This window comes from Coenobita brevimanus, chromosome 72 (assembly GCF_032717465.1).
Source record: "Coenobita brevimanus isolate Jiangsu-jjx chromosome 72, ASM3271746v2, whole genome shotgun sequence".
Taxonomy (NCBI): Eukaryota; Metazoa; Arthropoda; class Malacostraca; order Decapoda; family Coenobitidae; genus Coenobita; species Coenobita brevimanus.
The window spans coordinates 10,050,517-10,063,567 of record NC_137025.1 but is presented as its reverse complement, the minus strand read 5'-3'; the positions used below and the strand labels follow the sequence as shown (position 1 = coordinate 10,063,567).

At 40.3% G+C, this 13,051-nt stretch overlaps 1 protein-coding gene across 1 annotated transcript in view; it reads left to right on the top strand.

Annotated features, from left to right (window-relative positions):
• The first annotated feature begins 3,207 nt into the window (after positions 1-3,207).
• The window catches only part of LOC145407252 (monocarboxylate transporter 13-like), a 28,951-nt gene continuing 19,107 nt past the window's right edge, over positions 3,208-13,051 (top strand). The window contains exons 1-4 of the mRNA XM_080278285.1: positions 3,208-3,223; positions 5,079-5,194; positions 7,513-7,735; positions 10,898-11,521. Of these exons, the coding sequence (XP_080134411.1) occupies positions 3,208-3,223; positions 5,079-5,194; positions 7,513-7,735; positions 10,898-11,521 (979 nt within the window). The remainder of the gene's footprint in view (positions 3,224-5,078; positions 5,195-7,512; positions 7,736-10,897; positions 11,522-13,051) is intronic.

Here is a 13,051-nt window from a genome sequence, read left to right as displayed (position 1 = left end):
GTGAACCGAGACTGCAGTAAATGTGACGCATCTCCTTCTCCGTAGTGTCAAGTGTGGGAGTCACTGATTTGATATTCGCCCACAGCTGAGCTCCCGCCAGTCTGGTTTTGCCACAGGTTGCAAAAGGCGACTACCGCTGCCACGTAACTGACCCAGCAGGCGATATGAGTGACTGTTACGTATTTTTTTTCACTGACACATGTCAAAGATCGAGTAGCCGTCAGAGATTAGCTTCTGAAGAGGGAACGAAGTCGAAATATTTATCTCACAGCAGTAACTACACCCATTGCTCTGGAGGAAAAAAAAAAAAATCGTCATGAGAGAAGAGTGAGGCCAAACATTTCAGCTGCTGAGAAACAAATATTATTCAAACAACCTTCCAATTTTACTTTGCGAAGAATTTATAGCTAGATATTCTACATATCATGTGTTAGTAAACGTGATCATTTAGTACTTGTGGTGTTTTAATGTTTAATATAGCTCGTGATATCCCAAGAAGATTAAGTTCTTAGAATGTGAAGGAGCGTATGATAACAATACTGATAGAAAATGGCATTATATGGCATCCTCGTGAAAGCAGGTCTACCAGCGTGGGAGTGAATCATCGGGTTCTTCTCAGCAGTGATTGTGTGTGGTGTCACATAGTTTCGTGATAAGTGCACGTTTAAATCGAGTGTACTAAGCTCTTGCTCCTAACTGACAGGTGTGATTTTAGTTCTCGGTTGGAACATCAGTGATCCGGTGAACTTGCGGGTACCATAAAAAAATAATTTAAAAATAATGCAAAATGTATAAATAGCAGCCAATCCCATGCAACCCCCCTTCTTGGTGCTGAGGTCCGAGATCAAGCTATCGCAGCCTGGTACATGAGGGTAGATTATCATTCTACCTCCCTTGATGGCAATATAATCGGAAAAATCTCCAGTCACCTCCTGGGGATCGAACCAATGCAAGGCCATCACTCCGACTGAAGCACTCTAAATATTGGACCACTTTGCACATTCACTTGCTTTAATTCCCCTGAAGACACGTCCACATAGGCACCACTAGACTCAAGCAGTTCTCTGCCTTTGTACGTCTGAACCCGCGAACACGTCTACAATCATCTGCACATGATGATCCTATTTATATCTTATTTTGGCTTCATGTGGACAGTTTAGTCGATTTATGATGATGAATTATTGTATATCTTATTCTTGATACCCCCAGATGATTTTATTTTTAAGAGGGATCTTTCGCACTGAAGAGGTGAAAAGGTTAATAATGATGGTTATACCTTTCCAATTAGAGAAGTCCCTCCTTGGCTAAATAAAATCGTCTGGACACAGAAAGAATAAATCAAAATGACGTCCCAGATTGCAGGGATTAAGAAGGACATACAGTATATGGCTGTAGACACTGTAGATGATTATTTTTTTTTATTAATTAATGTTAACATCAGATGATTATAATAAAACAGACGTAACCGTTCCTTTCAAATGTCATTTTGAGTATACAGTTTACACTCTAGGAATGTAATAAAAAACAAAAAGTTGACGATGCATAAAAGCCCCCAGTTTCTCAGTCATCTGAAAAACCCATGATGGCAGTGTAGCTTGTTTGCCTTCTCGCCGTTAATATTTCACGGTACAAGAGGATCATTTACAGATCTCAGTCCATTATTTGTGTGATTTAGGCGCTGGCCATTACTAGATTTTGTTTGTTTAATGTAACCATTTGCTATACTCGTAATTAGATTACCAGAGTTGGCGGAATCTCGTTAGTGCGTAAGATTACAGGTGTGTGCAAGACCTGCCCATCATCCGTCTTAAGTGTATGACATTATCTGGGTGAAATGATGTGAAGAAATAACGTGACTCATTATCACGGAGGTTAGCTACAGATCTTGTGAAACCACCTACATATGGAACATCGTACAACATTATCTTCGGTGAGTCACAAAAATGAGTGATAAACATTTTGGTAAGCAGATGTTTGGGTAAGCCAGCTTTTGTTTTTATTGATTTTCTGCTTATCTAATTATGGTTTCTTGCAACAAAACCATCAGGAACTATTCCTCTGTCCACCTGCTTAATTAAAATCCTTCACTGGCTGAAGTTTCTCATACACTGGAGATATTTATCAGGCGATAGCAAGAATTAAAGAAAAAAGAAACAAAAGTCTTTGCTTTAAAGGGGTTACTGGGGAACTGAGCAGAGATGACAATAATACAAGGTATCCAAATATATACCAAACCTACTGCAAGGAAGGTTAGTTGTCAGTAGGGTTTCAGAAGCAGGAACATGTATTTACGCCCTGTAGAATTTTCAGTTGCATGACGACAGATGAAGCGATGGGTCATTCAACGTTTTTGTTACATTTAGGGAATTTCCCTTGTTGGGGATCAATAGAAAAAGTTCAGGAATTAGAGAAATGCATTCTTAGATGCTAAGCCGGTGGAAAAAACTAACAAAAAAAAAAATAAGAATCCCACTTTGCCCCCGTTCAGAACTCAGGGCATGAGTCTAAAGTCCCGTCCAGACGATCGAGCAATGCCCGCGGGCACAAGCGAGCAGTTTGCCTGTTGACGGGCTCACCGCTTGTGCCCGCGGGCAAATGCGTAAATTGCCCGTGGCAATTTACGCATTTGCCCGCGGGCACAAGCGGTGAGCCCGTCAACAGGCAAACTGCTCGCTTGTGCCCGCGGGCATTACCCGCTCGTGTGGACGGGGCTTTAGGCTCTAAGCTATCACTAGAGCAAAACATTCAGTGGCTGGAGACAGAGATACGGCCCTGACACCGTCAACATGATAGGGAAGTCTCTGACTACCTCTTGGACTAGAACCATGGCGCGTAAAACAAAGTGCGCTTTTACCTGAACACCGACCAATCGCGCCACCAGAAAGAATTGGGAAAGAGAAATCAGCAACAAAATATAACTTAAATCAGATAACTAGATACACAATGCTCAGAGACTGTACAAGGTGGCCTCACCTTAGGTCAGGTTAATGATATATTCTATTTTAAGTACGAAGCTACATGACGGTAAAGAAGAGAAGCTCTTTTATCATATGCTTTAACCACTTCAGTACGATTACATCTACTTTTATTCTAGCTAACGCTAAAGAATTTATTAATCAGCTTAAGAGAGACTTCTTATAGCGAAAGACAGAAAACAGCTTCTGTGCTTTCTTTTCAACACCATTCATACAAAAATAGTTCTTAGGGATGACTGGAATTGCTCGTAAGTTTGCCTGTGAATAAACACTGAGGGCTGAAATTCTCAGCTTTGCAATAATTTTCCCTTGCGTGATGATTGAGTGAATGGTTTGCCCATTTCAGTAACCCCTTCAGTTCGATGGAATATTCTTCCTTTTGTTTTTGATATCTCCAGACGTTTTTATTGAAATGCCAGATATTTTTTTCCAACTGGAAAGGTTAGATATAGCATTCATCAGCCCCTTCATAACGATATATCCTTCTCTAAGTTGAATATAATCGTATGAAAATGGCAAGAATGCACTACATTATTTATAGATAGATAGATATAGATATAGATAGATAGATAGATATAGATATAGATATATAGATATATATAGATATATACTGTATTAGTCACGACAGGGAATTTTTCGGAAGTTTGTAAACGAGTCCCTTCACCCGAGGACTCATTTTCTAATTTGTTCTTATACCACAAAACGATTGTATTTTGCTTAGGAGAGATTTCTCGATCTGGAGAGGTTGTATTACTGGGTATTATTATCTCCTCCTCTACCTTCCTGGTGGGTGTATGGATACATAAAAAAATAAATAAATAAATAAAAATATTTGTACTGACGACTCAGTGAAGAAGTCGACCATATGGGAATAAAGACAACAAAAACAAACAAGCAAACGTAAAAATCGTTGTTACCACAGGAAATTGATCTTACACCCTTCACAACGACGATGGTTAATTTATACCATTCTCACCACTGCCAGACAAGTTTATTCAGATTTAAGGGTGCCTCTTGCAGTGACGGGGTTAATGACTGCTGTATGCATCCTCTCAGATCAGAAAAATTCCTCATGAGCTAAAATATTATCGTCAGAAAGTAATGGGGGTAATATAGGGGATTTCCGTTTTTTTTTTTTTTCCTTTCTAGCGGATGGGGGGGTAAATTGTGAAGAAAAACAAGTAACTAATACTTGTTTCTGTATGAAGAACAAGACATATGGGGAGAATCAGTGTTTTCCTTACATTATTTCCCTGCAGAAAATTATTAGTTACGGGAGGGAGCTGGCTAAAAGTTTATTATAAAAGTGACATAGGAAAATTCTACTCTTTCCTTTTCTTATTTTTCATAGAAAAATGAATCTTATGGTCATATACTTAAACAATATTTATGGCATTCCACATATGCGAGATTGGAGCACGCCTGTAGTGGATTCCACAATATCTCCGTATGTTTAGCCACAGTTGTGGAATGGAGTGAAGATTGATCAGCGTGGCAGGACGATGAGAGTGGTTTTATGGTATATCATTATACCATTTATTCTTTAATATGATTGTGGAGAACTTTTTGTGTATCTCATTTTTCCCAGTAATTATGGCATTCAAAGACTGAACGAAATGTGGCACCCCACAAATATGGAATCCACATTATATTGAAGTATATCGATTAGCGTCGTGTACTACCCACGGTATTCACATTTTTGTTGAAGTATGGGGCAGTTAGTTAGTAGAGCGAACTGATCATAAGTGGGTCTTGGAATCAAATTCCAGTAAAACAAAATTACGATAACTCCCTTCACTAAGAATTCCTTTGCCGGGATAACACGAAGCATGGTAAGATTCGGCATTTTTCCTCCCTTGCTACTTCTGCACAGACAAATTTTAGGACAAAAAATGGGCCCAAAGTTTATTCATGAATCACCTTGCAGAGCTTAATGATACCGTGGAGTCGACTCTAGGGAGGGGAAAAAAAATCTTAGAAGGAAATTGTCGTAAGTTTGTTTATGAATCACGTTTCAGATCTAGACGATACTGGAGAAGAAACGAAAAATATATTATTATTACATAGAATTGGTCATAAGTTTATCTGTGACACACGTTGCAGGGCTTTATGGTAAGATGGAGGAGTTGGCACTAGGGGAAGCAGCAGCAGCAGAAGAGAGTGACATTCCTGACGGAGGATGGGGCTGGGTCGTCACGTTGGCAGCTACGGTTATTTTTGTAAGATGTGGCTAACTATCTCAGACACACTCAGACACTTAATAACACTCATTCTCTCAAACCACCACACATTAACTCTCAACTTCACTCAAGCTCTTTCTCACCTACCAACACTCACTCACCCTCTCAGTTTCGGTGTTATTTGCAAGGATTGTCTTTTCGCTCATTCATTGATACTCCCACCATCTCACCAACTCATACGCATTCAAATGTTCACTCTTCTAAAAACACTCGCTTTCTCAAACTCATACTTAATTGAACTTTCTTTCAATAACATTTGCACTTCCTGATTCACACTCACAAACAATCCCTAAAACTCACTCTGTCGACCTCTGGCTCACCTAATAAGATTATATAATTAATTTTTTGGCACAGAATACTCATTAATAGTAGCGATGATATTGGCAGTGGTGACAGTGATAGCTGGCACCAATGATAAAGATAGTGGTGACGGCAGGCTAATTGTTATGGTGGTTGGCACTAATGGTAAAGGTAGTAGTGACAGTGATAGTTTTGATAGTTGGCTCTGATGTTAATGGTAGTCTTGCAGGTGGTAGTGGTGACAGTGATAGTACTGACAGTGGTAATAATGTATTGGCAGTGGCAGTGATGTAAGTGGTAGTGATGGTGGTAGCACTGGCACTAGAAAAAAGCCCAAAACGATAAACCTTTTTGCCCTACGTACTCAACACGTCAGGTCATAAATACTCGGTGGCAGGATGAAGGTGAGATGATGACTGATAAGTGCATTAGAGGGAGACGTAATGAAGTAAAAACAACAAAAGGTGGTATTCATGCGAATTGACGCTTAACCCAGTCAGTCTGATGGTTTATTTTGTATATTATTCTGTTACCTCAGCACTCTTTTAATTAGCTTTGAACAGACTTCTGATAGGGGAAGGCGTTAATGAAGGCTATTTCTAACTCCTTCCGATTCAGTAGTCTGTCTTAATGTGACTTTTTGTTTCGTCTGGAGCATGGAAAATTTAAATAGATGCACTATTGTATTGCAGGGATAACTCGTCCCATCCCACACTAATTAGCGTTAAGTGTTGATAGGTTATCTAACATCTTTATCTGAGTCGAGCTGGTTGTGTATAGCCTACCATTCTCTTCATCTTCGTACTTTTACGTTACGTTTTCATACTCATCCGATGAAAGTACTTGCGTCTGCAACTAATATTTCATACTCATGCGCCTGCAACTAGTAGTTTTACATTAAAAAAAATAAAGTATATGTCCAATATTTTCTTCGGTACAAGTATATCTATGTGTTTTTACTAATAAGTAAGATAACAGTATAAATTGTTTATAATAATTATAATCTATTATATATATATATATATATATATATATATATATATATATATATATATATATATATAAAACGAAAATCCTCACCGTCATGCTTACCGTGCATTTAATTTCTTCATGAAGTTTGTGATACTGGACTTGTGCTTAGGAATGACCTGGATCTAATTAGGGTGTCTAGAATACATGTAACAAAAGTGGTATATCTATTCACGTTAAAAACATACTGCTATTCACCTCCAGTCCCTTAAAACTATTAGCAAAACAGATATGAAGCAATTCACTAAAAATGTTCAAGACACTAAAGATATCATAAATAACATTAACTTTTGTAACAAAGCACAACACCACAGACAGGACGGGTCAGAATGAACTAGGTCAGAATGAGCTACGTCCGACCACTTAAAAAAAAAAAAAAAAATCCTAATGTCATGTACCTGGGGCACCGCCAATCCCTGTCTTAAACTCCACTTCCTCCCCCCTCTAACCAAGGAGTACCAGCCTAGCCTACTACACTGGCGAACTAATGAGACTACTAACAGAAGATACTGGCATGAACTGGCTTCACACATAATATATCCATGTTATGCTGGTCTTTGTGGTTTTCATGTACCATATATGAATGAGTGTAAAAACTGCTAGAGAATGGAAGAGACTATTGTTAAAATGTTCGAAAACCATTAGTGTTTTTATCCATGACGTTTCTTAGGGTACATCACAACATTTCCTTGTGTGTGTGTGTGTGTGTGTGTGTGTGTGTGTGTGTGTGTGTGTGTGTGTGTGTGTGTGTGTGTGAGAGAGAGAGAGAGAGAGAGAGAGAGAGAGAGAGAGAGAGAGAGAGAGACTTAGTCTTCCATGAATATAACAGTGCACTCTTCAATGAGTAATATGTTTTATACTTAACATTCCTTCAGTTAAATCAGGACAATACAACATTTACTCAAACGAATTATAAGCGAGATGTAAGCGTTAGTGAAACGTTGTAACCTCCTCATTTTTACTTTCAGTTTGTGGTAACCATCCCAAGCGTCAGCTTTGGCGTCCTGTTTTCTGATATGCTGTTGGGCTGGGACACCTCTTTCACCGTGACATCCTGGGTCTTCAACCTGGGTCTGGTTTTTGCCGGCCTGTGCAGCTTCCTGACGGCTCCTCTGGTGGACGAGTTTGGCTGGAGGAAAGTTGCCTTGACGTCCGGTTTCCTGATGGGGCTTGGGTTGACATTCTCTGCTGGTGCCACTTCAGTCTGGTTTCTCCTCTTCTCATTTTCGTTTCTGGCAGGCAAGTACAGTACCACCCTTATGGGAACAGAGTCCATCTAAATCAAATAGCTTAAATTTCGGTATTCCAGAAAAGAAAATTATGCAAGTTTTTTAATCGTAAGGATATAGTTCAGAGAGATGCGATACAACAAGCAAACCGTGACATGGAAAAGTCTGCATCATAATATGCATGTACAGTCTCCAGCAAAAATAGAGCGACCGGCTCGACGAGCAAGTTGGTATATGTGGCACAGCCGCACCCCCAGTTTCAACCCCCCCCTCCCTCGTTCCCATTCATTCGTCTACCCTCCACCCTCCCCACAATCAACTGCAAGAGAGTAAGCCTACTCGCATTGTCTCAACCACACTTCCATCATCCATATGTCTTGGGAAATGATGGTTTTGTTATAATAACGAATAAAAAAATATTACGGTGTTTTACTCCATAGTACAGTTATTTATACACCACGATCTGAATGCAGGGTGGTATAAAGTCGTAATATATTCATATGAGAGAGGTCTGTAATCATACAGTTCATCATTTTGACGATTGTATCCAGCCAGTGTGTAACAAAAAACAGCCGGAAGCTATAAGCAGATGTTTGTAGTGGTCGGTGGTGTGCTTGTTCCTTTACTCGATGCAATCACTCTTCCTTTACAAACTCAATTGTAGGTCATTTCCATTAGTTACTATTAATACCCCATGTGTGATAATAGCAAAGTGTTGCTGATAAGTAAAACACATGATCAGTATCATCTAGGTTATTGATGTCGTAATACATGATATCGGATAACGTTGGGCAACAGGGAGTGGATGACAGCTTGTCTGGTGGTGAAACAGCCTAAGCTGGTCAAGCCGAGGCCATGACGTGGTTGCTGGCATTACCAGAAGTCAGTCAATATTTAAACGCCATTCATTGCTGCTGACAGTATTATAAATATCAAGGTCAATTTCATACACAGGACAGCCAACAGTAGTGTGAGCCGCGTGGTGTGCTGACCCCGCGCACACCATACAGCCAGGGCCAGATTACCAGGTATAGGCAAAGTGGGCAACTCCATACCAAGCCACGGCCTGTCACAGGCCATCCAGACTTCCAGAGCGGAATAAATATACACTTTGGGCGTCCAAATTAGTGTCATCACCCATCAGGCCATCAAAACAGGCCATCATAGGTCATGCCAAAATTTCGCTGGAAATAACGGAAAAAAGAGATCTATATGTTGTAGGCCAACAGTCTGCATTGCCTACCAGGCCACAGTATGGTTAATCCGGCGCTGCATACAACCAACTCCCTCCACCCCTCCTCAGCCACTTATCGCCACTCACTCCAGCAAGAGACCCGCCACCACCTGATAACAATATCATGAATATAACCTTGCCTTATATAGTTATAACTGCAATAGGGTGTAGTTTGCGATTCACACGTTTATAACACGACGTATTTCGAAAAAGGTAACCAATAACTAAATTGGCCGAAAGGATGATCTGCATAGTAACCAAACAATCTTGTCTCGACTGCAGCTTACGCTAATCAACATTATCGTGCCATACAACATAATTCAGTTTATTCGTTTTCAACGAGACCTTTTACAACAAAGGTTTGATGAGTTACAGTTCACACTGGTCAGTGTTACTTATAGCAACGTAACAGACATAGCGGTCAGGTTAACCTTATGATTATTTGCTCTCCAACTTGTGTCCCATGTCTGTTACTACTTTCCTCTATCTCTGTGTGGCCATGGTTTTTCCCATTAACTATCGTCACCCGAAACATCAATTGCCTCAGAGGGGGAAGGATGTTAAAATGGACAAACGGTTTTAGTTACGCAAATATTTAATAAGAAAGACTATCTGACTACCTGAATATTTAAGAACACATTTTATAACGACATGAAACAAAGGGGTCAGACATTGGTTTTATATGATGATGGAATGTTGTGGGTAACTTGGGGAGTGATAAGGTAACCCTCTCCACACCGAATAGGACCACCGACCACCTTTCCTATTCCCCGATTCCAGTTGCCCTACAATAACATGTGGTATAGTGACTATTGAATGTTTTACTAGAGATCTGGTGTTGTAGCCTGACTTACCCTGCTGAGTTAAAGGCTACGTTCAAACTAATGTATTATAATCCGCTTTTGCACAACATATCTGATTCAATAAAATTTAGAAAATACGGTCTTACTAGTCCTGATCATTAAATGCTTATTTGGCATATCGTTACACTATATCATTATTATAAGGCGCAGTGGACAATATTGTAATGAACACTTCATGGTGATAATAAATACGTGTTTATGAGCATTGGTGCAAAAAACACACACACACACACACACACACACACACACACACACACACACACACACACACACACACACACACACACACACACACACACACACACACACACACACACACACACACACACACACACACACACACACACACACACGCGCACGCGCACGCGCACGCGCACGCGCACGCGCACACACACACACACACACACACACACACACACACACACACACACACACACACACACACACACACACCAGGCAGAGCCTTCGACCCCGGGTCCATCTCCCTATCCACATGCCTCCACCACAACGTGTGACGGCCAGCTACCCCTCCCCCCACACCACCGACCACTACAAACATCGACTTAAACAGTAGCTTCTGACTGTTTAATGTTACACACTGACTGAATACAACCGTCAAAATGATTAACTGTATGAGTACAGACCTCAACTGTCATTTGAATATATTACTACTTTTTATCACCCTGCGTTCAGATCGTGGTGTATAAATAACCGTACTATGGAGTAAAATACTGTAATATCTTTTTATTTTTATCATAACAAAACCATCATTTCCCAAGACAGATGGATGATGGAAGAGTGGTTGAGCCAATGCGAGTAGGCTTACTCTCTTGCAGTTGATTGTGGGGAGGGTGGAGGGTAGACGAATGAATGGGAACGAGGGAGGGGGGGGAGGGGTTGAAACTAGGGGTGCGGCGGTGCCACATATACCAACCTTCTCGTCGAGCCGGTCGCTCTATTTTTGCTGGAGACTGTACAACCTTAACTTGCATGTAACTACATATTTACAATGTATCTGTCGTTTCAGGTTGCAATATGTGGATTTTAGTATGCATTGCGTACCTGGTGATGTTGCACTACTTCCTTCGATGGAGAAGAGTGTCCAATGCCATCATTGTACTTGGTGTGTGCATCAGCCAGATGACGATGCCACCACTCATAACGTATCTGCAGGAAGAATACGGAAGCGTTGGTGCCATCCTTATCACGGGAGCTGTGTCTTTTAACTGCTGTCCGGCAGCGATGCTCTTACATCCTGTTGAGTGGCATAAACAAAGATCTTACCCTACCACATCATCTAAGAAAGATGAAAATCCTCTACCCGGAAACACTCCTGGCACTTCAGCTTGTCTCATGAGGATACTTAGCAAAAGCAGAAGTTGCCTGCAGCTTCTAAAGTCACCAGTTGTTATAACCATTGCCATCATGATAGGAATGCACATGACGGTAGTTTTTAACGTATTCACTGCGGTGCCATTTGCAATGGAAAAGGTAGGATTCAGTTTGCAGGATGCATCATTATGCCTGGCGGTGGCGGGTGGTTGCAGCCTGGCCAGCAGGGTGGTGTCTGCCTTGGCCACCTTTTGTCCCGGGATCAGAGCAAGAACTATATTTCTCTCTGGTTCATTCCTCACTTCAGTTTCCATAACAGGTATGGGTGTGAGTATTGTAGGCAGTCTGATCATTTGTCATCCAATTCTTGTTGCTGTGTTGCTGTTATTATTATTAAGCTTCGGCTTATGAATAGCGAAGCTTATTGTTTTCTTATGTATTATTAATATTTTTGTTTGCACCTTTTTTTCTTAGGTCTTGATGATATTATACAGCATGGTACTCTAGGGTAACCCAAATACTTGTGCCAAATATAAATGACGACCTATTTTTGGAGGTGATACTAATTTTTGATGCAAAAATTGCATATTTGAAACTGAAGTATCCTAGAAACTAATTGGGATACAGCTATTTAGTTGAAAATCCTATGATATAAAAGCTTGCTGAGAATTTAGGAGACTATTTTGCCATTTAGCCTAGTGGAAAGTACCAAATTCAAATCTGCTGTCTTTTCTTTGTCGCACATTTTAGTGAAAAGCACAAAAGCTGTAACTTTACAGAAATACAGCTGTGGTTCCTCTTATTATCTGAAAGGAATATGGTTACAGTTAAGCATTCAGTTAACCAGTTATTGAGACAAATGTAAAATGTACCCATGCATTCTTCCACATCTTTGTCATCAGATCTTGTTGTTACACAAGAAGCTACCTTAGGTTAATCTAAGCACATGTTCCAAATATGAATGAGCTTGAACTTTCAAAGATCACTGACTTGTTTGTGATGCCAAAATGTCATACCTTATATACCATAAATAGTTATGGCCAAGCTTCCTTATTGTGGGTACGGAATAAGTAAATGGATAACTACTTTTTTTCTTTGCATTTTTTTCATAGATCTTGATGATATTATGCAGGAAGGTACTTTGCCATCAAATTCCTGATGTTTCTTTTCAACTGGACCCCATTACAGCTATGCACTTCACTGGTTTGGGGCCTAAAAACCGGGGTATCATAATTAAGTTCAGGGCTTAAAACGCCTGCATTCTTTCAACCCTGTAATGCCACCTTTAGATGCCTGGGATCCATCAAGATTCACCTTACACCGTCCATTCTTTTCATATGCTCCCTGTACACTAACCCGAGGCTCAGCAGTGCAATATTTCTCTACAGCCTCAGTTTTCTCACTAATTGTCTTCACGTGGTCGACTAAATGCTTCAACTGGTTATCTACATGCTGTCTGCACTCCATCACTATTCCCTCACTAATCTTCAGCTTGTTGTCTAATAGCTATCTACACTCCGTCACATTGTTGCTTACCTCATACTTCTGCTGCCATAGCTCTGTTCATACTTCCTCCTCCAACTATTTCTGTTCTTTCTCCATTTCCTCCATGAAAGCATCTAACTAGCCCTCCATCCTCAAATGAAACTGTCTGTTGCTCCTGTAATACCTCTTGAAGTCGTTCGTAACGCTCTTTGTTTTTCATTTTGTGCCTGTAATTGTTCTTTGATTTCGTTCTTGAGCTCTTTCTGTTCTTCACTTTGTGCCTCTAACTGTTCACTTTGTGCTTGTAATTGTTCATTGAGTTCTTTCTGACCTTCATCCTGTGCTTGTAATAGCTTCATGTTTG